The sequence below is a fragment of the Juglans microcarpa x Juglans regia genome, chromosome 1D (assembly GCF_004785595.1).
Source record: "Juglans microcarpa x Juglans regia isolate MS1-56 chromosome 1D, Jm3101_v1.0, whole genome shotgun sequence".
Lineage (NCBI taxonomy): Eukaryota > Viridiplantae > Streptophyta > Magnoliopsida > Fagales > Juglandaceae > Juglans > Juglans microcarpa x Juglans regia.
In genome coordinates this window covers 41,521,076-41,547,423 of record NC_054594.1, presented here as the reverse complement: position 1 = coordinate 41,547,423, position 26,348 = coordinate 41,521,076, and the positions used below count along the sequence as shown (strand labels likewise).

The 26,348-nt window shown below is 35.1% G+C and overlaps 4 protein-coding genes across 5 annotated transcripts; 2 read left to right on the top strand and 2 right to left on the bottom strand.

Annotated features, from left to right (window-relative positions):
• Window positions 1-574: 574 nt before the first annotated feature.
• LOC121259739 (glycylpeptide N-tetradecanoyltransferase 1-like) lies at window positions 575-3,299 on the bottom strand. The gene is made up of 2 exons (XM_041161467.1): window positions 3,141-3,299; window positions 575-2,034 (listed from the first exon to the last, which is right to left on the bottom strand). Exon 2 carries the CDS (start codon window positions 2,031-2,033, stop codon window positions 732-734), a length of 1,302 nt encoding a protein of 433 aa, XP_041017401.1. The 5' UTR covers window position 2,034; window positions 3,141-3,299; the 3' UTR covers window positions 575-731.
• A 6,897-nt stretch (window positions 3,300-10,196) lies between these two features.
• On the top strand, window positions 10,197-14,497 carry LOC121259845 (eukaryotic initiation factor 4A-15). Of its 2 annotated transcripts, none has more exons than XM_041161638.1 (5): window positions 10,197-10,375; window positions 11,752-11,821; window positions 11,914-12,020; window positions 12,384-12,814; window positions 13,627-14,497. In XM_041161638.1, exons 2-5 carry the CDS (start codon window positions 11,754-11,756, stop codon window positions 14,260-14,262), a joined length of 1,242 nt encoding a protein of 413 aa, XP_041017572.1. In that variant the 5' UTR covers window positions 10,197-10,375; window positions 11,752-11,753; the 3' UTR covers window positions 14,263-14,497. The 2 variants fall into 2 exon arrangements, with proteins under 2 accessions (XP_041017572.1, XP_041017578.1); XM_041161644.1 differs by having other exon boundaries at window positions 10,210-10,379.
• Window positions 14,498-17,446: 2,949 nt separating this feature from the next.
• LOC121261872 lies at window positions 17,447-18,235 on the top strand. Its single transcript, XM_041164282.1, has one exon. It carries the CDS (start codon window positions 17,634-17,636, stop codon window positions 17,985-17,987), a length of 354 nt encoding a protein of 117 aa, XP_041020216.1. The 5' UTR covers window positions 17,447-17,633; the 3' UTR covers window positions 17,988-18,235.
• Window positions 18,236-20,497: 2,262 nt separating this feature from the next.
• Window positions 20,498-26,288, bottom strand: LOC121259497 (casein kinase 1-like protein 2). The gene is made up of 14 exons (XM_041161105.1): window positions 25,897-26,288; window positions 25,765-25,805; window positions 25,314-25,383; window positions 25,050-25,198; window positions 24,858-24,953; window positions 24,697-24,767; window positions 24,096-24,157; window positions 23,894-23,957; window positions 23,726-23,810; window positions 23,504-23,630; window positions 23,286-23,368; window positions 23,137-23,200; window positions 22,061-22,203; window positions 20,498-20,870 (listed from the first exon to the last, which is right to left on the bottom strand). The coding sequence occupies exons 1-14, from the start codon at window positions 25,970-25,972 to the stop codon at window positions 20,577-20,579; spliced, it is 1,425 nt and encodes a 474-aa protein (XP_041017039.1). The 5' UTR covers window positions 25,973-26,288; the 3' UTR covers window positions 20,498-20,576.
• Between the last annotated feature and the right edge of the window lie 60 nt (window positions 26,289-26,348).

Below are 26,348 nucleotides of genomic sequence, written 5' to 3'. Positions count from 1 at the left end.
AACCCAAGTTTGGCCATTTGGTGTGCCCCCTCACTGCGAATTGTACTTTTTTTTTTTTTTGGCTTTTTATTCCAAACATTTTTTAAACATGTTTAATCATTTAAAAAAGAATTAATATTCTAATAATCATTTCTTTAATTATTAAGTAAAAATAATATTAAAAAATAAAATAAAATACATGAAGAGTCAAATTGAAATGTCAAATTGCATACTATCATATTCTTTTTATTTAATGAAAGAAACACACTCCGACCACGAAATTTATGCGCAGACAAATCAAATTATTAACTAAACAAGAAATCCAGAAACGATCACCAAATTCTATTGGTTTATGAGTCACAAGGAAGTGACACTAAATTGAAAATTCAACTGTTGCGAGTCATGACTCAAGTGAGTAAAAAAAGTGAGTAAATCTTATATTTACTCACTTTTTTTAAAATGAGTATGCAACGCTTATGTACTCTATAATTGTAAATATCATTTTTCTATTATTATTCACTTTTCGCATTATGTTCATGGCATTCTAACGAATCTAACATGTGAAAAGCAGGACAATCTACAATTACACGCAAACTTCCAGCAAGAAAAAAAGTTCCATATTTTTTTTTTTTTTTTTTTTTGTTGCGTACAATTAAATTAAGCGGATTCTCAAAAAGGATAAAATCTTACAATCAAACTTATCAAAGTCCAGCAAATAGTTTTAATCCTCAATCAAAATTTCTGAGTTCCAATTATAAGAGCACCAGCCCAAGCTCGATTGGCCTCAATTCGTGTCTAATCCGATAGTTGTAGAGATAGTAGTGCAGTTTCCCATCGCCTGGCCCAAATTTCAGTTCCTTCAAGAAAGATTCATTCTGCATGACATCCAATGCATTGAAAACATCATAATCCCTGCGTTTAGCCACAATAAGAGCATCATTCATTAATTGGAGCAAAGGAGTTCTTGTGGCAACATTATAATAGGAATAAGCTGCTTTCAAAGTAGAATGATTCTGGTTGCCAAGGATAGACGAAGGAAGTGTGTAGAAACTGCAGAAATCAGTTATCTCGTGAGTCTCAGTACTTTCAACCAGATAACTATCCACGACATTCTCCTTTGGAAGAAGCCAATGCTCCACATCATTTTCATCAAAATCTGGCGCAACAACAAACTGGTTTAAATAAGTCCTAAGCAGCCGTGTAACTGCAGGAATATCATGTATCTCCATCTTTCTGAAACCTGGGGTGACTGTTGACTCTGGCAACTTGTAAAGCTTTATCGTTCGACTCATTGTCATCCTCGCACCAAGTCTAGAAAACCCAACATCAATCAGCTTCTTTGGGTTCAAGGATCTATGCCAATATTGGCAAGTTGAAATTGGTGTTGGAAGAACCACCCCTGCAGTATAGGCTGCTTGCCAGATATTCTCCAAGTGAACTCTCCTGGTAACCTCTTTGATCATGACAGGAGCAAGTCTCTTTGATCTGAGCTTTTTATGAACACAAAGGAAATTAATTTCTGCCATGGTTACTACATTGTCACGGGCACGGATTCTAGCAGGAATGCCAGTAATGAAGGCAACCAACTTCTTCGAACTTTTGGCACGGACACCTATGTGCCAACTCCTATAATAACCTGGAGGGCGTAAGGCCCAGCGAAGAAACTCCTTTGAATAGTTGAATCGGAACATGTTCTCATCGTCCTCAACATAGTTATGAGTGAGGAGGTTATAAACCTCATCGCACATCTCATCTGAATCGATATCACAAGTAATCCACTCATAGGGGTTGGGTAGGTTGTAAGGTTCTTGTTTGACTTCGGATAAGGGGGTTGGGGGTTCAATGGGGCCCTCGGGCAAACTGGTGTCCCCCAGATCCTTGAATTGCCCAACAGGTTGAGTTTCCCAAAACTTATGTCTCTTTCCAAGAGAGAGTGATTCTTGAACCTTTCGAGTTATAGCATCAAGAGGGAGGTCATGCTCAGGTTCATTCCCATCAGGAATAGGGTTTTGGGTTTCTTCAGGTGATCCAGGTGATGCATTGCTATCAACCATTCTGACATATTTTTCATAAGGCAGTCAGCAAGACAACAGCAAAAAGAATCCTTACTATTGAAAACTGGAAAAAAAAAATAAAAAAAATCGATACAGTATGTTTTGTTGCAGCAGAAAAGCAAAATAAGAAATAATTACCATATGTCCTAGGTTATTCATGTAAGAAGAGTCTCCACTCAAATGTGCATGAAATGCCATTTGATCTGCTCATTGGAAGGAACAAAATTTAACAAAACGTTTCAATCCATCATGTAGGCACTTAGTTTTTCCTAAATGATCCAGTTATCCACCTGGCCGCGGTGGTTTTTGGGGGGGGGGGGGGGGGGGGGGGGGGGGGGGGGGGGTTCAAATAAGAACCACGTTTCTATCTACTATTTTTCCCACCATTTCATTTTTTTTTTTTTTAGCAAACAAATAGATGGTAAAGGATTTTCAAACCAAGTGTAGGATCAAATTTTTAAGGCCAATGAGAATAAATTATAAAGAGTAATAGAGTTTAAATAATTATAATGAACAAGCGCAACTAGGTATGGGTTGGCTATGTAAGCCAGACGAAAATTACAAACCCAGCCTATTCTAACCATTTAGCTAACTAAAAAGATACTTTTTACAATATATTATATATATTCTTTTCCTTTTGCATCCGAAGCTAAACAACTCAAATATTAACATCCAATTTTTTCTAGTTTCCTTCCCTTTTTCTCAATTATCACAGAAATAGGCAGAAAGTAGGGAAACCGACCAATTCCGACAAATGAAAATAAACTTCAAAGATTGAATCATAATACACAATAAACCCGATCAACATCACAATGACAAAATCAAAGTAGCAAGTGACAAGAGAATGCAGTATGTTTTATTCTTCGCTTTTCCTTTAATTTCTGAGCTACCAGACACATTATGAAAAACACAAGTCCGTTAAACGCATATAAACAAAGTAATTCCAAGATCTACACAGAAAAACGAGTACTGGAACTCGGCGAACCACTAAAACGCTCCACCACTAAAGAAAGGAACTAGGTTCTCCAATCCCTGATTCTCCATGGTTTTATGACCAAGCAAACAAAGAGTAAAATCACTACGAAAAGGAAAAGATCCAATTATTACCTCAAAATTATGCATGAACCTGTGAAATTAAATATTCAAATCGATCTCTCTTCGAGCTTGTTTGTATCTGCGCTCTGAGACCTAGGGCTCATATAGAGAACGAGAGCTTCGGAGAAATCGAAGAGGTTGGGGGATATTATTGGAACTAGCGAAAATGAAGCGTGGAATAAAGCTCCATTGCGGTAAATATGAATGAAGTGTGTGGGTATATATGTCATTTGTGGATTCGATCCAAATTGGAACGGAGAGAATAAAGTCGTCTTGTCCGGGGAGAAGCATAGTATCACTTATCGTACGTCCATTTGTTTGACAATAAATATTTACTTAATAATCAACCCTGAGATATAAATAGGCCTGCGTTGATCTGATTACGCCTCGTTTGGAATATGGACTCTTCTCGACTCAGATGAGTCATCTGAGTTTAACTAACCCAACGTTTAAATATATAACTCATAAATCATTCACTATTACTCAACTCAAGACTTCTTTATATAAAATTTATAATCTTTTTTAACTCAATATATTTTTATACACAAGATCCATAATCTTTTTTTAACTCATATAAATACATTTAAAGCTCGTCTTAATATTCAAACACATATAAACTTATCCTAGGTGGCCTCACAACACTGACACCACCATTTCAACTCACTATTGTTCATAAATAACTCAACTCAACTCAACATTCAAACGAGGCCTTAAGTTATTAGGCCCCAACAGTTGTAGAACGTGGCCCAAAACTGTCGTTTGGATAGTGAAAATGTTTTATCTTATCTCATCATTACAACTTTTCCAAATTATCATACAAAATATAATAAATAATTCAACTTTTTCAAATTACAAAACAATAATAATATTAAAAAATAATATTCTAACAATATTTATTCAATTTTCATCTAACAATGTTTTATGGAATTTTAAAAAATGAAAGAGAAAATTTTGAATACAAAATGTTATATAAAGTTATAATTTTTTTTTTTTTTAAATTTTGAAAAAAATGAATTATTATTTTTATTTTTTGTTTGAAAGTTTAAGAAATTTGTAATAATTAGTTTGAAAATTTTGTAATGATTAGTTTGAAAATATTTATGCTTAAGTGATATTTGAGAACAATATTAGATGAGATGAAATGAGATGAGATGAAAATATAATTTTGGATTGGAAACTTCTTGCAAACAAGCCCAAAGCGAAATAAATTTGATGTATTAAAAATATATATTTATATACGCATGTTAGAATCTAATTCTTGTTAACTTATGTTCCTACTTGTTTTTATAAATTTCATAGTACGTACAATTTTACATATAATATTTTATATATATATATATATATATATATATTAGTTTATAAGAGCATTGGCATTTGGCTCCCTATTCTTCAAATTTTGGCAATTTATATCGGAGAAACTCTCATTTCTTCCTCTCATATAATTTCCTGTTTTAAGGTTTGAGTTAATGCTTACTACAGTCGTTCCCCATATATGGGAACCCATTATATATCTCATTTCTCACTTTTAATTATTTTCGAGTGTCCTTTATCTCTTCCACTCTAGCGGCTTCAATGTCCCTTGCGCGCCTTGAACAACTATTATCTCTCTCGCATTCTACAATCCACGATAGCCAATTTACTATTTTTCACGAAATATGTAAAAGTTTATCAAACAAATAGCACAAAAACCTCACAATTTTGGTTTCATCTCTCACAAACTTGCACAAACAATCCCTATCCCTCATACCGTCAACTCTAAGATAAATTTTGTTGTTCATTTTGTTTCTGCCCTACCATTTTGAGTCTTTGTAACTCCATTGTTGAATGTTGAGGTTGATCTCAAAAGCCCTAGCCCACTAGACCAAAATGGTTATGTGTATGCTTCTCTATGGTTTCTATAATGACACTTTTTGTACAAGGTTTTGGAAAAAACTTTGTAAACTCAATGACCACATTTTGGTTGTTTGATTTGTGTTTTGTGAACTTGACGTGTTCTGTTGTTCAATCTAACTTTGCCATTTCATTATGTTACGAATTTGACATGCCCATTTGTTTCACTGTCAGTGATAAATCCATACAGATTTTGGTTCTTTTTTATTTATGTTTTGTGAAATTTATGTGTTATGCTATTCAATCTACCTTTGCCATTTCACCATGATGCGAAGTTGGCATGCTGCTTTGTTTCATTGGAACTGAGCATTCCATACAGATTCACTGCTTATTTGATTTGTATTTTCTAAAATTGATGCATTTTACTATTCAATCTACCTTTGTCATTTCATTGTGCATTTTTGTTGACACGCTTATGTTTTATTTCACTGTTAGTGAGCAACCCATACAATTTCACTACTTGTTTGATATTTGTTTAGTGAAATTGTGAAACTGCTATCATTATAGCTTTGACATAGCAAATGCTATGATGCTTCATTGTCTGTTATCAACCCATATAGATTCATTGCTTCATTTCCTTTATATATTGTGAAACTTAAGCCATTAATTGAATCTAACTTGCCATTTGATTCATATGAATAATTTCACATGCCACTCTAATGTTCTTTGTTTTCTGCCAATTACATTTTCATAGACAGTATACTGCTTGTTTGATTTCTCACTTTAATTGCTGTGTAATTTATTTAATCTAGCTTGCCATTTCACTCTGTGTAATTTAAGATGCTCACTGTAATAGTTAAAATCAATGAGCTTGCCATTTTCGAGGAACGACTTTTGAAATTAATGTTTTGTTAAATTTTTTGGGTTTATTCAATCTAGCTCTACATGTATGATTCTATCAATATTTTCACATGCTACCATTCTTGAATTTTCGTATGAAAGTGTTTTCTGTTTGAGTAAATGTTATGTTTGCTTGCCTCCAACTCATTTTCAAAAGATAAGTTTAGCATCAATTTGCAAAAGAATGAATGAGACATTTTAGAATCAGTGAAAAATGAGGTCGGAAAGAAATTTCTCTAAAAATGAAATGAGATTTAGGTTGCTGAAGATGTAAAAGGAAGCAATGTAAGTCCTCTTATTTTTATACAAAAATGAAACCATTTGAAAAACATGGGAGTTAGAAAAAATTTCAAAAATATTACCGTTACATATAGAACAACAAATATTACTGTTATACAAATGGCAAAAATATTACTTTTTACGTAGACAAGATGCGTTACCGTTGGACAAATGACAAAATATATTACCCTTGGGAGTCAGAGATGATGTGTTACTGCTAGACAAATGACAAAAAAAGTATCGTTGCATTTGTACAGAAGATGTGTTGCTGTTAGATAAATGTGGCGTCTCCAATCCCCTTATATAAATACACAGGAATCGAGACGTCAGGATGGTGACAACACGGTCACACATCCCAACGAAGTGCCAGTGTGTGTACATGCAACAGTGTATAAATAAAATAACGCAGCGGATAGTCAACTAAGTACCAGAATTTATTTACAATCACACATCAGTAAAAATTTAAATAGCAGTTATACAGTCATCCATAAAATATATTACAATAGTTTTCAAATAAACAAACGAGTGATCCCAGATCACTTCTCGGGCGGAGCCGTCTCCTCAGGCTCGCCCTCATCCTCCTCATCTGCATCAAAATCTGCGTTACCACAAAATGGTATCGCAGGTAAGTATGACCCAAAATAACAACGTAATATAAAATGCATTAAATGCAACTAACATGCGTGCACATGAAAAATATGCATTTTACTCAACTCATTATTTTCTCCGAAAAATAATTATTTCAACACACGCCAAAATCCCATTTTGGCCCAAAATATTCGTAAAACATTTTCCCAGAAAATGATTTACCCAAAAATCCAACTCGCATTATTTTCCAGAAAATAGTGCATTAATTCCATATGCACCATGGCCTCCCCTATGGACCATCCGCACGTCCTGGTTTCGTAGCGGTGCTCAGTTCCGCGCCCAGCGCGTACATGACCAAGCACCCAAACTACGCAACGAGCGATGCCCAGTTCCGCGCCCAGCGCGTACGTGGCCAGACATCCTCTAGTCCCCGCCAGCAGAAGGACCACGGAGTCGGCACGAGACCATCTCGTCCGATCCCATTGTCGCCCGGTGACAATCCAGGGGACGTTACTCAGTATATTCCGCTCCCGAGTAACCAGAGGAGCTCCACCGAGTTAATGCCCCATCTCGGCTTAGGGTCGTGATACACACGCACCCAAAAATAATATCACATAAAATCACAGCCTTTCAAATCATACATGAGCATGAATGCAATGCACGAAAACCCAGTTTTCTTTACAAACATGATCATCCATGAAATAATGATATGAACATGCACCAACACTAATCCAACATCCATCCAGAACCAATCCCAACAAATCCAATCAAAACAACTCATCAACAACCAAACCAAATAAACCAAACCAACCAAACAACTCCAATCACAAATCCATCCGACCCCCGAACTCCTCGGATTCAGTCCGGCATGCCAAAAATACAGTGAAATGAGTTAGTGCAAAAATAAATTTAAATTACGAAAGTTCTTTGGAGAAATACTTACAATGCTATATAATAATTTTCCGATGATCACGGGTGCGCTCGAAGTGAAAAAATAGCTGTCGAACAGTGTAAAATACACTGTGGCCGTGGGTCACAGATACCCACTTTTCAACGGTGACAAACGAAGACTCAAATTTGATAGAGTATGGCCTAGGGAGGTCGGTGAAGCTAGTGGTGGTGAAGGTTGGCCGTGGATGGCGGCGCAATGGGCGGTAGAAGACCAAAATACCCAAATCGAAAATGTAGATGGTGGAGCTTCACCGGTGGCGGATTGGAGCTGGAGTTGGGTCCAATGGGTTGCCAAGAGGTCGAGGATGATGTGGTAAGAAGATGGTGGCCAATGGTGGTTCGACGGCGGCGCAGCGGCGGAAAGAGTGCCGCGGCTTCCAGTCGTGCGTAGAGGCTCACGGCGGCTCAAGGGAGGCTGGAATTGATGGAGGGTGGTCGCCGGCCGGTGGGGGAGCTGCTGGGCTAGGCGGTGCAGGCCACGGCGGCGCGACGGCGGTGGGTTGAGGGTGAACGACGGACGCACGGGAGAGAGGAGAAGCAGTTCGCGCGGGAGATAGGCTGAAAGGAGAAATAAGGGGAAAAAGAAAAGAAAGAGAAAAGAAAAAGAGGAAAAGAAAAAATAGAGGGAAAAGAAATGAGGTCCAATCCTCATAACTTGGGTCACAAAAATGATCCAACGGAAACGATTTCAAAACCTCTAGTTAAATAAAATAATTTAAACGTAATGGTAAAGTCAAATTGAAATAATTAAATCCCACAGTAATTAATTAAATATGAAAAACAATTTAAATGCACAACAATAAATAAATATTAAGAAAGCACATAAAAATTAATTTTCACCAATTAAAAAATCCTAAAAAATAATCCAATTAAAATCTAATAATTTTAAAACAAGAGAATAATTTTGAATAAAATAAAATAATCATTCAATAAAAATACACTAAAATACGGGGTGTTACAAATATTACTGTTATATGTGAATCAAAGTGTTATCGACAGATAAATAACAAAAAATATTACCGTTGCATCTCAGATAAAATCATAATCTTCATTTTTATTTATTTGTCACAAATACTATCGCATTGAAAAATGCACATACTTAAAAAAAATATTATTTTTAATACTTAATAATAACAAACTATTATTTTACTAAAAAAATAATTGGATTTGTTTTTACAAAATTAGGTTGAAAGTGATAGTTGAAAACATAAGGATAAATATAAAACAGTTGGTAGTTAATTTGGAAAAGAAAGTGAGTGAAAAAATTAATAAATAAATAATAGAAAAATATAATTTTAATAAAATAGAAAAAAATAACAGGAAATGAGAAGTATGAAGTTTTTAAGAGATGAGTACAATTTATGATAAAATTTTAGAAAGTGTTAAGGGTGTAAATTTAAACAGGAAAATCGGTCCGGACCGGTTTTGAACCGGTCCGGTCAGGAATCGGTTTTTAAATTATGCAAACCGGCCGGAACCGGTCTTGTTCCAGTTCTACGATTTCTAGGACTGGACCAGTCGAGGAAAAAAATATAAAAATTAATATTTTATATATAAGTTTTATATATAATATATAATTATATGTAAATTTTTTATATATAATTATATATCATATATGAAATAATTTCATATTATAATTTATAAATTATAACATAAAATGTTAATCTTAAATATGAACATTTATAATTTGTTTGATTATATGTTATTAATATAATTATATATAAGATGATGTTATTATAATTTATAAAATAAAAGTTTAATCTTGAAGATGAAAATTTAATTGATCATATACTTTAAATATAAAATATATATATTAAATTATATTATATATAGTCTAATATATTATATAGCTATACTAATATGTAAGTTTATGACTAATACTAATATATAACTATACTAATAGTATAATATTAATACTATTATATAGTCTAATATATTATATAGCTATACTAATATATAAGTTTATAACTAGTACTAATTTTTTTACTAAAACAGATTTTTTGAATAAGTTTTTTTTTTATTAATAGATTTTTATTTTTTAATGATAAACTTACATTTTAAAAAATTAGAAAATCGGACCGGACCGGAAACCGGTAAAATCGGAGATACCGGTTTAGGAGGATAACCAGTGCGTAATTGGTTTTAGAAAATACAAAATCAATACATACCGATTCGGTTTTAAATTTTGTTCAAAACCGGATCGGACTGGACCGATTATACCCCTAGAAAGTATAGTTTTTAACTAAATTATAGGAAAACTTATAGGGAACGGATGCTGATGCTCTAATATTATACATATTAAGTATATGTTTCATTTTATTAATTTTGTTTTTCAATCAAATCTCGAGTTCTTTAAATTTTAATTTTTTTACAATTTCAATAGCGTCATGAGTCATGACGCGTGAGAGCACAATCTTCTCAGCAACCAAACGGATCGAAGGTAATAAAATGAAATCCCCAGGGACGAATCTGGAACCTGAAATATTATTTTAACGAGAGCAACAAAACCTAATTCACACCCACGTAACCCATTTGGAACGTATAAAAAGCTCACTGCTTTTACGTCCGCCTCCTTCCATTCAATTCAAACTCCACGGCGCAGATCCGAGGAGTTTGGAAACCCTAGCTACCTCCTTCCTCAAAGCCGCAACAAACCCTCACGCTCTCTTCTCTCTCCAACTTGCAATCATCAACAATCAGTAGGTCTTTATCTCCGCTCCTGTATTCTGAATATAATGCTACTTTGTGTCCATAGGACTCTGCATGTGCATTTACGGGTTGATGGGTCGGTTGTTATTGCAGCGGGATTTTGATGTTTGTTTTTATTTTTGGTTTGAAGATTCGTTACTGTTGGTCAATGTGTTGTTTATTGGGTAGTGATTGCGTTGTGTTCGTGCGTGGGATCTGCAGGTTTTTTAAGTTCTTGTTGATCTTTTTTTTTTTGGATTTTGGTTCTGTTGAGATATTCGATTACGCGATATGTTCAATGGGTGCTGTGCCTTTTTATGGGGAAACCAGGAGGGAGGAAATATGATAGGGTAGTCAAAAGTACGGTCTTCAGTGTTTAGGAGTTGAGAAATAGATGAGTTTTGACGTCTGAACGTTATCGGCATGGGTTTTATATTCACGTATATTATTTTTGGAAACAACGGCTGCTTTTTGCTGACTGTGAAAAGACCCAGGTTTTGTTTTTGCGAAGCTACTGGTACGGTAATAAAAAAAAGTTCGAGAACCTGGTTTTGTCTCCTTGTCTACTTTTCCCGTCAGTTTCAAACAAGAAGGCGGAGGAATTTTTTGGGAACCATTAGCCTCAGTGTTCTATAAGCGCAGAGAGTATCATGTCTTTTATATATTTTGATAGGTGAATTAAAAATTAGTTATAAAAGGTTGAGATTCAATTCAATTAGTGGATCGACCAGCAGACGTTAACCATACCATGTGTGTATCATGATTCATGAGGAGAAGTGTTTATCGACTCAGTAGTTTTCGTTCTAATTTATTCTGCATTTTAATTTTCAAAGGTTGCCCTGGTCGAATTTCAAGAAAAAATGATAGTACATAATGTATTGAGCTAAACTTTGGGGTAGTTGGCAAATCAGTGTCTGTTGCTTAAGGATTTATGGCCCAATATAGCAGATTGCTGTCAACCCATAGAATATCTTCTCCATATATTAATTAAAGAAGAAATCTAATACTTGCACTTCTATTTGTTTGGTTTGCAAGTTTGGCTCTTCTGGTACAGTTTTGACGTTTTGATATCCATCGCTACCCTGTAAACATAAAAAAAGAGCAAATTTGTTACGACCCTTTTGCTGTAACATTTTTCCACATGAATTTTCTGGACATTTTTCACTAAATACCTACAACAGTTTTTCTTTTACTCTTGCATGAAAATGTTACAGAAATTTTTGTTGTTACTCTGTCTCTTTCACACACATTTATAGAGTCTCTGACTTGAGTCTGGAACTTACATATGTTATTGCTGTTTTGGTTCTATCCCTCCCTCCCTTCCCCCAACCGGCCCTTCTATCTCTGTGCTGACGTTGCTGTATATGTTTTGCCTTTCTGTGTACAGCTATGGCAGGTGCGGCTCCAGAAGGTTCACAATTTGATGCTCGTCAGTTTGATACTAAAATGAACGAGTTGTAAGTAGTCTGCTTACTTTAACATTTCTTTGATCCTATCTGCTTTGTATTTTTTGCGTCATTTCGTCTTTTTGATAAATCGATTATTGCAGGCTCTCAGCCGATGGGCAAGACTTCTTCACCTCATACGACGAGGTTTATGAAAGTTTTGATGCAATGGGATTGCAAGAAAACCTTCTGAGGGGTATCTATGCTTATGGTACGTGTAAAGGGTTTCATTATATGATTATGATTGAGAAAAGAAAAGAAAATTAAGTGAAATTGTAATTTTGACACCACCAGCCTGCTAAAATATTTGTACTAATATAAGGAAACTCTTCAAAGTTGACTAACCAATCATTCTAAAAACTCTTGTTGGTTGGTTCTGCTTTTACACTATTTCTTACCACTCAATGATAAGTTGTTACAAAATCTTCAGCATCCCACCAGTTTGGATTCCGATTATTGTTTCAGTAACATTTTTTTTAAACGTGCACGTTGTCATGGACTGTGTTGTTATCCTTCTTATTTTTTACTTCTTGCCTATATATGTTAATCGTATTAACAAACTTATATTTTGAAGGTTTCGAGAAGCCTTCTGCAATTCAGCAAAGGGGGATTGTTCCTTTCTGCAAAGGCCTTGATGTGATTCAACAGGCTCAGTCTGGAACAGGAAAAACAGCAACATTCTGCTCTGGGATTTTGCAGCAACTTGATTATGGTCTTGTCCAATGCCAGGCTTTGGTTTTGGCACCGACTAGAGAACTAGCACAACAGATTGAGAAGGTTATGCGGGCACTTGGTGATTATCTTGGTGTGAAGGTTCATGCTTGTGTTGGTGGGACAAGTGTTCGTGAGGATCAACGCATTCTTCAAGCCGGTGTCCATGTTGTTGTTGGTACTCCTGGACGTGTATTTGACATGTTGCGGAGGCAGTCGCTTCGCCCTGATTCAATTAGGATGTTTGTATTGGATGAGGCTGATGAAATGCTTTCTCGTGGTTTCAAGGACCAGGTTTGTCAATTCTTTGATCTCAATTATTTTGTTAGTTGTGTTGCATATAAATACGACAGTTTTTTTAGACCGCACTTTATTGTCAGATGAGTGTTAACATGTGATGTGTGGTGGATGTATATTTTGGAAGATTCTGTTCTTAATCAACAGTGCAGGCAGGTAATAAGATGTCACAGCAAGCAATTGGAGTATTGTTGCCCTGATTAAGTATAATTTGAGCTGTTGAAGAAATGAATTATGTAGAAATAGACGCAGTTTGGACTTGTTGGATTAACAATAATATTCCTTGAGTTTTGATCTGAGTTCATGAGGATTTCTAGATATGTTTTGTTCATCAGTAAGAGTTCTAATTTAATGCAGAAGAATTTGGAACCTTCATTTTATGAAGAGCTTATTTGAGTCATTTCATAATAATCTGAAGAAATTGAAATAATAATTTCACAAGAACTAATGGGATTAGGTGCGATTTATTGCTTCTCCTATATTTGCAGTAGATGATTGACGAAAGTACTAGTATGCATTTTACTGTTTGCTTTTGAAGTTCTCCATGCATTTGGCAACTATCAATAGCCAACTTAAGTTGTCTCATTTGCAACCAATTTAGATCCAACTTGACGGATCAAAGATATTTTATCAAAAGAATTGAGCATCATTGTTACTTCTTTATATAAAAAATCGTTTGTGTTGCTTCTCTCCCTCTCTCATCCCCCTTCCACCTGGTTTTATTTTTTCTTTTAGTTCTGTTATGAGCTTTGACAGCTTTGAGAGGGCATTTGCTATTTCTGGCCTGATATTGGTGTTATGTTTGTCAGATCTATGATATTTTTCAGCTGCTGCCAGCCAAAGTTCAGGTCGGGGTGTTCTCTGCCACAATGCCTCCTGAAGCCCTTGAGATCACCAGGAAGTTTATGAACAAGCCTGTGAGAATCTTGGTAAAGCGTGATGAGCTCACCCTTGAGGGTATCAAGCAGTTTTATGTCAATGTTGATAAGGAAGAATGGAAGCTTGAGACACTCTGTGATCTCTATGAGACACTGGCCATCACCCAAAGTGTCATTTTTGTGAACACGCGACGCAAGGTTGACTGGCTCACTGACAAGATGCGAAGCCGTGACCACACTGTGTCAGCCACCCATGGTGACATGGACCAGAACACTCGCGATATAATTATGCGTGAGTTCCGCTCTGGTTCTTCACGTGTTCTCATCACCACTGATCTGTTGGCTCGTGGTATTGATGTGCAGCAAGTGTCCCTAGTCATAAACTTCGACCTTCCTACTCAACCGGAAAACTACCTTCATCGTATTGGTCGAAGTGGACGGTTTGGTAGAAAGGGTGTTGCCATAAATTTCGTTACAAAGGATGATGAAAGAATGCTGTATGACATTCAGAAGTTCTATAATGTGGTCATCGAGGAGCTGCCAAATAATATTGCTGATCTCCTGTGATGAGCCTTTTTGGTTTGGTTGAGGCATAGGGGTTTTTCCTCTTAACGAGTACTAATTAAGGTTTTTAGTTTCATTCTCTCTTCCTCCCTCTTATCTAGTCTCCTAAGTTAATGCTCCCAAACATATCTGACCGTTTAATGAATTGGGTTTAGGGTTGTGCATTATTGCAATATAAAGACTCGAAGTGAAGTTGCCAGTTTCGGAGTAAAAGGATTCTTGAAATTTTGTTTTGTTTGGTTGTATTTTAATCCCATTATTATTGTTATTATTATCTTTTGAAAATTGTTATGTTTTAGTTCATGTATTTCCTTTATAATAGAAAAACTGGTTTATGTTTATATAGATTAGGGGGGATGGCCTAATAAATCTGCCCTCTCCTGTGGTTATTTTCTGCATTTTTTTTCTCCATCTTTCGCATTAAAATGTTGCAGACATTTTGTTGCAGACATTTAGCTGTGGCTGCAGTATATAGACTGCAAGATTGGGACTAGGATCGCTGGTTTATTGGCCTTAAGCCTTTTCTCTCGACTTCACTTGTTCACCCGAAGTGCTTGTTTGTAACCCCTTGTCGAAGTTCTCTTTCGATAAAGTTAGGACTCTGGAAGGAGATCAGCCTGCATTATTGTTAAAATACAGAGTACGGAAAGTGCGACGCACGAGATTGGAATTTACTCTGCAGGGATGGGTCTGAAGGGTCTCGCGAGGTTCTTTTTTATTCTAAAGATTGTGTTACGAATTTTGGGAGGTCCATTGGATTTTGTTCGAGATATCGAAGTGGATCATTGACTTGGTCAGAATAATTTAGCATATTGAGCATGAAAAACATGAATATCATCATGTTTACATACTCAACTATCATATCTGGAAATTTGGTGGCCTCCATTCCGGTAAAAGAAAAAAACAATAGCATGCTGCATAAAGCAAACAAGTAGCAGCACGTGGAAAATACCTTTTTCAGCCCAAAATAACACTATAAATGGTTCTTTATATTGTTGGGTCTGAACTCTGATCTGATCTTTCTCAAAGGAATAATGCTGGGACTCCCGCTGGGCTCTAATGTGTTTTTTTTAGTTCTTTTTTATATAGATTTTTTTAATAATTTTAAATATTTAGAAAAAATAAAAAAAATTCATAATATCATTAAAAAATACATTCTTAATCAAGGAATTATTTTTTAATAATTTTTTTTTTACTTTCTAATTAAGAAAGTGTTTTTAATGATGTTTTTAATTTATTTTATTTTTTAAAAATATTTAAAAATGTTAAAAAAACACGTGAAAACACATGCTAAAGCTTCGGGAGCTTCCACAGCGGGAGCTGTAGCATTGTCCTTCTCAAAGAAGTGGTTTTGATTGGATGCAGACTAGTACTACTCCCAAGTCTTAATGGCATTAAGAAGTTGTTTCATGAATCATTATTCTTCAGATATTTTGTATATGGTCAAGCTGTCCAACCTACTTTATCATTTCTTGTCCAACTTTGCTATCTTCCAGGCCTCCATGTTTTCCCTGTATTCATGCCAAACTTCAGCAAAATGATGGAAAGACAATTATAGTTTTTCTCTCTGTTTTTTGTTTTTTGTTTTCCCCCCGAGAACCAATCACTTTATGGTTATTTCCATACCTGGATAATGTGAAATCTTGAAAGGAAAATGCTTGGCCACCGAGAAAGGTGACTATCCAAAGTGACTAATTTTATTTTTTTATTATTATTTTTACTTAATGATTAAGTTAGTAATTTTTAATAAATTTATGATTTTTTTAAATGTTTAAATGGATTTAAAAAATATTTGAAAACAAGCAAAAAAATAATTACATTTTGCACTATTGGTAATACAATGTCGCCTTTCTCGATGACTGTCCATCTTGAAATTCAACCTGGACTTTATTATGGCATTCTCCTAAACAAAACTAATAAACTAAGTGTTTGTTTGGATAGAGAAACGATCTCATCTCATAATTATAATTTTTTTAAATTTTTACACAAAATATAATAAACAATTTAATTTTTTCAAATCTCAAAATAATAATAATATTAAAAGATAATATTATAACAATATTTTATTCAACTCATCTAAAATCATTTCATCTCATTATCCAAACGATACCTTAATATGAGGAACTTAAAAAAGGTTTGTTTGGATTGGAAACTCACTTCAATTCATCTCATCTCATCTCATCATTATAACTTTTCCAAATTCTCACACAAAATATAATAAATAATTTAATTTTTTCAAATCTCAAAACAATAATAATATTCTAACAATATTTTATTTTAATATTCACAAACCATCTCAACTCAATCACGTTTGTCTCCCTTTTGGCTTTTGAAACTTCTCTTCTGCTTTTATTACTAAAGTTCTTCATTTCTGATTTCACTTCAATGCCCCCTAGAATTTTTTTCTCCTAAAATCTTAACTGCCCACCTTTTTTTTTTGTTAATTTTTTTTTAAATTTTAAATTTTAAATTTCATGATTTTCAGCATATCAATAACTTACACGTGAAAAAATACGTTTTTTGTAAGTTTTTTTTAAATTATAATAATTGCTATTTGCTCCGATTACACTCTTGTGCCTCATGATGTCTAGCTATAAGTGCAATAAAGAGTACTCAAAACAGGTGTCCGAATAAATAGAAAAACAATTCTTTATTTAATTTCAAAAGTCTTCTTTTGCTTCATTTGGATTCGATTCTCTGTCTCTCTCTTTCTCATAGTTCTTTTTTTATAAAAAAAAAAAAAATCATGTCATCTTTAATTTTCTTAACTATTAAGTTTTCTGTTAAATATTAGAAGTTATGTTGAGTCATGTTATATATATATATATATATATATATATATATATATATATATATTTCATTGATAGGTTAATTTCTAGATTTAAAAGTTTTAACATCTATAATTTATTCTCTCAATAAACTTTCTCTGAGTTTTTATAAGTTCGGAGTGCATGGAATTTTCTTTTGTTAAAAATGATATGATTTAATTAGAACCATCAGTTAGTTCAATGTAAATTGTATTTGTTTCAAACACGAAAGATATCTGAATTTTCGTACTCTGCCCTCAAACTGATCTGTTTCACGTGTGTGATCAGGTCCGGTCAAACTCAGCAGCCTCATGCAACTCCACGGTATGAAGCAAAGTTGGAAACATAAAGAAACCCCACAAAGTCCACTAGAAAAAGGTACATCAAATTAACGACTGCAAACACCATCTTGAGCTGTTCCAAATTATAAATTAAATACATTTGGCATTAAATAATAATTACAGCACAGCAAAGGAAAGGAAACCAAATCCAACAAGCTTCTCTTTTTCTTCCTCCATTGCCTCTCATTCATCCTCGAGACTCTCAACATCTGTTTGCTTGTTCCCTATGGAGGATTTCAGATCCAAGTCATGCAGGGATGGGAGGATGCAGCTTGAGAGCTACCATGGGGGCAGGACTGCCCCAACAAGCATGCAAGATCTGAGGTCTTACAGTGTTAGTTATGGTGGTTCATCTGCAGAGCCAAGCCAGATTGTAAAGGAAGTGAAGATGAAGAAAGGGAAAAGCACTGTTGGGGCTGTTTCAAAAAGCTGGAGCTTCAGTGACCCAGAATTGCAGAGGAAGAAGAGGGTTGCTGGGTACAAGGTTTATGCTGTGGAAGGAAAGATGAAAGGGTCTCTGAGGAAGAGCTTTAGGTGGCTCAAGAAGTCATACACCCAAGTGGTCTATGGATGGCGGTGATCGATGGGTATATCTTACTTTTTTTCCAAATTGAAGGTTTTACTTTGGTTTTTAGTTCACAAAGTCTGTTAAGGATTTGAAATTGTAGTATGTGTCTGAAAATCTTGAATCTCATAGGACTGAAGTCCTCTTATTTATAGCAAATACCACAACTACAGGTGTGAGAGAACTGTCTTTCTTTTTCTTTGGGTTCTAAGAAGCCTACTCTAAGCTAATGTAATAAAGATCAATCACAAGATATTGCTTTACTTTAGGCTTCACATTTTTTATACTCTGATCTGGCAATAATCTGGTCATGGGCCATGATTTAGCAAATTAGTTTTATTTTAGCTCTGAACTTTGACAAAAGGAGGCAAAAAAAAGGAAAAAGAAAATTAGAAATGAGCCATTGGATTCTGTTTGGTAATTGGCTTTTGGCATGTCTGACTTGAATCCAGTTCTGTCTCTGAGCATGCATGTTATGGTAACTTGTGCACTGAGCAGCGAATCTGATTTGATTTTGCCATCCGTTCATTGGTACTTCTATAAAGATCAAAACGATTACGAAGATTTTCTTTTCTGGGTCCTTGTATAATTTTCTCTCTCCCTTTTGTTGATTGTGTTTCGCAAGATTTTAGTGGTATTGAAGCCAAGTGAGTGGAAGTTTTGATTCCCTTTCATTTAGCTCCATTGCCGATAAAGTAAAATAAAAAAGTAACTTGCTTGTCTATGGTTTTTCTACCCCAAAAATTACTGGATCATATGTGACATTAAGCAGCAATAGCAACAAGTTCAGATAAAATCTCCCCACAGTTCTGCAACTTCAATAATTATAGGCACAACGAGCAACATTTCTTATGAAAAGTTCATGATTTATAAATCCCAGGTAGGATACAGAGGCAAGAAATGGAACTGATATATATATATATATGTATGTATGTATGTACTGTCAAACTTCAACGTGGAATGATCATTAACGTAAAATGGAGACTTTATTCCAACAAATAATTTCGAAAAGAATGTCATGGGAATATTTCTGAGACTTTCTTTTTTTCCTCAAAATGTTTGTGTTTGCGGTTTAGAGTGTGTGAGTAATATTACGTACAGTTATGAAATACGCAAATGCCGTACAGTTATTTTGAAAAAGAGTGATTCACTATTAAAAAATCAATTTCTTTTCATGTAAATCTCATATTTATTTATTTTTTTTAAAATGATTGCACGATACTTACACCCTCATAATTGTAAATATTATTAAATTTATTTCTCTAGAGTGCATATCGTGTCACCCCTATTTCATGCCATTAGACAATGCATGCCTTTAAAGGCACCTTTTTGCTGCTGTCCCGTCGTTTTGTTATCTCGCTTACCTGCTCCATCGATCGTGCACACCATCGGTCCCCGCGGAGGGATCCTAACGTAAAAGATTATTCCCTTATTATTTTTAAAGAGTAATGCTAAATATAAATCTTAAATATATAAGTCACGTACAAATCTTTTATAAAATAATGAGTCTTACTAATAAATAATAATTTTTTTTATATTTTTTTAAAGTAGAGTCTATTTTTTTACAAAAATTTGTATGAAATTTATCTATTTGAAGCTTGTACAAATCATTTCTCATTTTTAAAAAGCTAGTTCGGGAATCAGATGCATTCATTATATACTCCTTGTTTCCAACGTTTTGCACTTGGAACCTAAATCATTTCTGGTATGGTGTTTCGAAGTTCAATCCGGCCAGAAATGTTGTATAAATCAAAACCGAAAGGAATACCAAAGATTAGCATTAATTGAAGAGCCATCATTCACAACCGGACAATGTTTCTGATTTTTCTTTTCAAATTAACATATCTTGGAATTTATGTTTGAATTCTAAGATCTAGATTAGAAGATGGATATATTATGTGAAATTTACAACATTTATTGTTATATTCGGTTTATCTTATTTATCAATCCAGTTTTCTTCTAGCACAATGACTTTAAAAGCATTGAAAAGGAGTCTCTGCTCTGATGCTTTACGGATTACATTTTCCCCCATAAATGAAACTACAAATAGACTTAATTCATATATAGAAAAAGCATCAGCCTAAAGCTTAATTTGAAAAGTTAAATGGGAGTGTGTTCTGCAAAAGGAAAAGTCGAAACCTTGCAGTGCTGGAAGCTATAATCGAAACTTGCCTTTGCTGTAAAGAATATCGATTTTCAGGTGAAATGGTAGCTTGATATGAGAGTTGTCACAAATGAAACCAAATCGGGAAGTGGAATCACACCGAAGCATTGCCTGTGATTCATAACCCTAAACATTACTGTCTACAATTATTTACATATATAATGCACTAGTTTTCGTGTATTCTGGGCTTTGCATTTGGTTTGAGAACTACAACCAAATAAAAGAACAATAACAAACCAAAAAACAGATTAAGATTGCGAACAGTTTAAAGACAGAATAATGCAGAAAGTTTTCTCACTCATTTTTTTTCCTTTTTTTTTTTTTTTTTTTTGGGGGGGGGGGGGGGGGGGGGGGGGGGGGGGGGGGGGGGGGGGGGGGTTTGAGAGATTGTCCCCTCGATGTGGATCATTCTACAGGTGCGGCATTAAGAACGGGTGCGGCTATAACTGTACCCTCTCATCATTGTTAAAACGCAGGCTCTCAATACCCCTAAGGGTTGAGTCGAGGTTCTTTATATTTGAGGCATTTCTTGCTGAAGGTGTCCGGTGCTCGGATGATATAACAGGTGAACTTCTTTGCCCGCTAGAAATTTTAAGAAGAGCTCCTGCACTTGCATCTGCTGTGTTAGTGCGAGAAGGGTCAGCTTCACTGCTAATAATTACTGCATCGCGATTGCTAGAGGCGGCAGCTCGCCTCGACGATGCACTTGATCGCAAGAAATTAGAACTTGATAACTGCATGTACCCACATACAAATAACAAGTCCAAAGTGAAAAGGTAGAACCAAACTGAACATTACTAACGCAAAAGAAAACACCTTTTCTTATGATGATTCAAATAGGCATGCAGTTATCGGCACCAATCATATTCCCCGACACACCAAAACATACTAAACATCACTCAATGGTCTAAGAAATTCAAGCATTCTCCGTCAACCAGAGGATGCACGGTGTGAAATCTTAGCGAAAGATTCCAATAGACAGTGCTTTAAAAAAAAAAACTGAGAGCACACTTTTACTGGTGTTTGGTTGCAACTTCAAGTGAATCAAACATGCACGCTGGCACATGACGATTCAAGACTCTTGCCACAAATCTGAATATGATGCCTTCACCAGATGTTTAATAAAATATATTAAATTTCTCAAACACTTTAGAATACCTTCTCAACTATGTCCTTCCCAAAATTTGTAAAAAATAAATATTAATGTAATTAAAAATAACTGGTTGCAAATCTGGTCTTCCAGTGGCTTGCTTGATGCAAAGGTCAAAATTTCATGATTTGAGGTATGGTGGGTGTCCTGTGCAGCCAATAACACAGATAATTTGTGTTGGTCCCAATGTACCTAGTTGGAACACAAAAGCCAAACTAGAGGAAGAGAGTGTGGGTTTCTTGCAGCTCAAAGGATTGGGCAAGCTTTATCCAAATGATAGGTAGAGGCAGAGTGGAGACTACTTGTTCTTTCATCCCTCAGGTGTACTTGGATGCCATTTTTCTATAATTTTATTTTGTACTTGTGAAGGAAAAAAAATTCCTACATACTATCTTAAAAGAGTAAATGTGCATTGCGAAGTTTTTAGAAAAAGTCAACTCCACCGGTTAAAAGAATAGATCTACCACAGAAAAGCTTACCACCCCACTTAAGTGGCATAAGTAGCCTTCATCTCAATTTTTTTTTTTGATGAATAATCATCTCATTTTGCCCAAATAATCTATCACAAAATCATGACACTCAAAACATTAGAAAAATCTGTCCTTCTCAGAGGGCTCAGAGGCATCTGGGACAGGTTTACTAGCCCATAATGATCAAGGTTATACATTGTAACTTTCTGTGATAGAGAAACTAAGCCCTCGTACTGGCAAATTGAAGCACATGCATGGGCACAGAAACTCTTTCAAATCTAGCTTTTAGTACAAGTATACATACCATAGAATCTTTAGCTGCAGTTGAGTCATTCACGACGGCGCTTTTCTGTTTAGAAAAGCCTCCAGCATTTATAAGTGGTCCAGAGTGTCTCCTACGAGAGGGATCTGCAGAAGACCAACCAATAGTTCTACCTTCTTCCCCACCTGCAACAACATAAATAATTTAACGTATTAAATAGCTCATCCTCAAGTAATATAAAGTGAAAAGATATCCAAACTATTGGATTAAACTCCATATGGAAAAAGTATATGCAGGCCACCAAAAAAATACCATGAAAAAGTTTAGTATATATGCATTTGAACTCATTCATAAGATTTTTTTTGATAGGTAAAACTTTTTTTGATACATGGGGAAGGGGGATTCGATCCTTGGTTCTCTTAGTGAGAAACCAAGGTGTTGCCAATTGATCCAAAGGATCTTGGCAACTCATTCATAAGATTTAATGATGTAGAACAAGTTGCACAAACTTATATGTATAAGTTTGAGAGAAACAAGACTTGGAAAGAGTGCATCATGAGAAGACCATGGAAAAGACCGTTCTAACAGTAGACATTGTATCATTGGAAGTACTGTTTGGACACCACTTTGACCACAAACATAGATCTTACAGCAGTTAAGGTCTTTTCACTTATTTTTTCATGATTAGTTATATATTGTAGGTTATTTCATAAGTTTATTTTATTATGATAGGGTTTCTGGTGGTAGAAGGCTTGTTATGCACCTCATAAAAATCATTAGCCATCCTGAATAAAACTTCCATATAAAAAAATTTCCTCCATTATTCCAAAAGTCACTTAAACCTTCCCCATGAATATATGTATATATATATATATATATATATATATATATATATATATATATATACACACACACACACACACACCAAAAGAAAGAAAAAAAAAAAAGTTGTTTCTATGAAACTGATGAGAAAAGCAATAAAATCCCAAAAAATTGCCAGAATATTGCAACTAAAGGATGCATATGCTATACCGATAGATTGACCAATGCATTGGATTACAACATGAGCATGACTAATACATTGAAACCAAAGGGGGAGAAAGAAACACCAGAATTACCTGATTGTTTATCAGCATTTGCTGCAGTTGGTGGCACACCAGAGCTGGGTCCAGCACCAGAACCCTGTAAGATCGTAAATGAAGTAAGATAAAACATACTTCTTTACTGTATATGTGCTAAAAACCAAATGCAATTGAGGGTCACTCACAAGAGTCCGGTTAGGTGGAGTGGCAATCTGGGATTGTTGATATTTCAAAATGGTCCAATCAAACACGTAATCAAACTGAAAGCCTGAAGCCATAGAAAAAGTTGACTCTTAAATTTTGAAAATATTTTCTGAATATAACAGAAAAAATGGAAGCATTGTTGTCATATAATTTATCAGGTAAATTTCTAAGAACGCCATGGCATACAGAAAGTCCAAACCTTCACGAATAAAAAGGTCACGGAAGAGTCTCTTGAGATAAGCATAATCTGGTTTATCATCAAACCGTAGAGAACGGCAGTAATGGAAGTATGAAGCAAATTCTGTAGGATAACCACGAGATAAGGCCTAGGGAAGGGAACAACAACATCTCTAGTCAGTTAAGATATAAACCGCATACATAATGACATAAATTCTAACACTATCCTACAGCATGTTTCTACCTCAGTAGAAGTTGATACTTTCTTCTCACTAATCTTCTCATACTTTTGCTTCTTAGTTCCTGCTTTCAGTCCCTGCCAAGGAAGACTATAAAGATAGACGGTCATAATGGAACAAACAAGTGAATGAAACAAGAATACATTACAATATTGGTGCTCAGGAATCTTCACCTTCCTCTTAAGAAATACATAAGAACATATCCAAGTGATTCTAAATCATCCCTGCGGCTTTGTTCTACGTAACACAAAAAGCAACATACCAAAGAGTCAGAACCACAAGGTCCAGAAAAAAAAGGGGGGGGGGGTAGCTATAAAGATCAGCACTTATGTATCACCAAAAAAAATGGAAGTAAAATTAGTTTGATAGGTATACCAATGCCAAGGTGAGTATTCATGCTTGCATATCTTGCAGTTCCCGTCAAATTCTTATTTTCCCTGCAGAGTAAATGAAAAAATCAGAATGATATAAAAACAGTGAAGATACTACTAAGCAATTTTGGATGCGAACTAAGGAATCAAAAAATCTATAATGATCATGACATTTTTGGCAGAACTTAATAAAAAAGGAGAACCGAGCACAGTACAATAAACAGCCTCGCATAACCATGTAGGTTTTTTAAAGCTACGTTTGGATGTTGAGATAAGTTGAGTTGAGTTGTGAATAGTAGTATTTTGTGGGTCCCACTGAGATGGGTTTAACTTTTTTAAGTTGAGATGAGTCTAACTTTTTAGATTGAAATGTATGAAGTAGGTTGAGATGGGTTTAACTTTTTTATGAGAAGTTGAAAAAGTAATGGATCCCATCAATGATTGGTTTGAGATGTTGAGTTTGGTTCAATAACCATACACTTGGATACTCTCTGTCTCTCTTTTGATCAATAAAAATTTATTTACCGATAAAAAAAAAATAACCATACACAACCTACAAAAATATGTAAACCAATGTTATCTGTAACTAGTGTAAGACAACTAACCTATAAGGAATATGTTGATGCGTTGAAGTGTCTCTATACTTCTTAGCGAGACCAAAGTCAATGATGTAGACCTACAAGAGAGTATGCATCAGGAAATGCATCATCATAAAATTAGAGCATAAGTCAATAATTGAAGAAATAAGAGGGTTTAACAGCAAAACCTGATTTGCACGCCTCCCTAAACCCATAAGGAAGTTGTCAGGCTTAATATCCCGATGCAGAAATGATTTGGAATGAACAAACTCAACTCGATTGATCTGACAGAAATATTAAGATTAGATTGCCCTGATGGAACCAAAGCTGCAATGCAGATGAAGTTCTAGAATAATATGCATGATGCAGGGAAACTATACCATCTGATCTGCAAGCATAAGAACAGTCTTAAGAGACAACTTCCTACTGCAAAAGTTGAATAAATCTTCAAGACTGGGTCCCAGCAAATCCATCACGAGAACATTATAGTCTCCTTCAACGCCAAACCATCTGACATTTGGGATTCCAGCTGCCAAAATTGGAAAGAGCGTTTGATATAGATTTCCGATAGATGAGAATTGGGTAAATTGATAAAAAATAAATAAATAAATAAAGGCAACAAGGATAGAACTAAAGATCGTTACTTCCTCCTTGTAGTATTTTATACAACTTTGATTCATAAAGCAACTGCGGATGCTTTGTCTTGACATTTTCCTGAGTAACCAAAAAATAAAAAACTAGTATTAGAAAACACGCTTATTGGAACTTATGCATTCCAAAAATTATTATTAATTTATATTTGCATTATAGAATGCTCGGCATGCTAACACTAATTAAACCCACAGAAAATTGGCTAGCAGTAAACAAAAGTTTCATCAGCATGAAAACCTACAAAATCAGACTCAGCAACTAGTTTCTCGATCCTAACCATCGGAACTCGACAAGCAAACAAAGCAACTGCTAGGAAAATTCTATTCCTTCACATCAGAATCCAATTAACCGGTAAAAACCATAATTAAAAGATTCCACAAAACTTAGACGATCTGCAAAGCAAAAAAAAAAAAAAAAAAAAATGAAAAGAAAAAAAGAACTCACAAGCTTAATCGCAACCTCCTCATTCGTCTGAATATTAGTACCTGAAAATAGTTTCACACAATTAGAAATTCCAAAATAAAGACCACTAATAGGACCTAGGACCCAAAACAAAAGATGAATTGAATGACAGACCGAGATAGATCTCTCCGAACGATCCGCTACCGATCTTCCGGCCTAGTCGAAACTTATTCCCTACGCGTGGTTCCATAACTCCCAAAACCACGATCAAACGGAACCCTAGCTCCCAGTCTAAGCCCCCCTCCCACGAAAATTGGACAAAAAGAGATCTTCAGAGCCTTGACCGTGTCCAAGTCTCGGCGAACAACAAAAATCAAAGGCGGAGAAGAAGTCAGGATGGCATGGGACAAGGAAGTAAACACAAAGGCAAGAAGTGCGGGCAAAAAGGTGAACGAAAATTAGGGTTAGAGTGAAGAAGAGGAAGATGGAGAAAGAGGCGGCATTATGGCCGATGATATCTCTCTCTATCACGTACAGCGCGTTGATCGAATCGAAAAGAGATTTCCTACTGCCCTTATAAATGGTCCCTTTTTTTCTTTTCCCTCTTTCTTTGCCTTGCTTTGTTT

What these genes read in the sequence shown, in the direction of transcription:
- LOC121259739 (XM_041161467.1), bottom strand. Translation starts at nt 2,033, where the DNA reads ATGGTTGATAGCAATGCATCACCTGGATCACCTGAAGAAACCCAAAAC.
- LOC121259845 (XM_041161638.1), top strand. Translation starts at nt 11,754, where the DNA reads ATGGCAGGTGCGGCTCCAGAAGGTTCACAATTTGATGCTCGTCAGTTT. An exon ending in GATACTAAAATGAACGAGTT is followed by an intron (nt 11,822 to 11,913) that starts GTAAGTAGTCTG and finishes CGATTATTGCAG; the next exon opens with GCTCTCAGCCGATGGGCAAG. An exon ending in GAGGGGTATCTATGCTTATG is followed by an intron (nt 12,021 to 12,383) that starts GTACGTGTAAAG and finishes TATATTTTGAAG; the next exon opens with GTTTCGAGAAGCCTTCTGCA.
- LOC121261872 (XM_041164282.1), top strand. Translation starts at nt 17,634, where the DNA reads ATGGAGGATTTCAGATCCAAGTCATGCAGGGATGGGAGGATGCAGCTT.
- LOC121259497 (XM_041161105.1), bottom strand. Translation starts at nt 25,972, where the DNA reads ATGGAACCACGCGTAGGGAATAAGTTTCGACTAGGCCGGAAGATCGGT. An exon ending in GAATACTCACCTTGGCATTG is followed by an intron (nt 23,958 to 24,095) that starts GTATACCTATCA and finishes TGTGTTACGTAG; the next exon opens with AACAAAGCCGCAGGGATGAT. An exon ending in AAATGCTGATAAACAATCAG is followed by an intron (nt 22,204 to 23,136) that starts GTAATTCTGGTG and finishes ATGTTGTTGCAG; the next exon opens with GTGGGGAAGAAGGTAGAACT.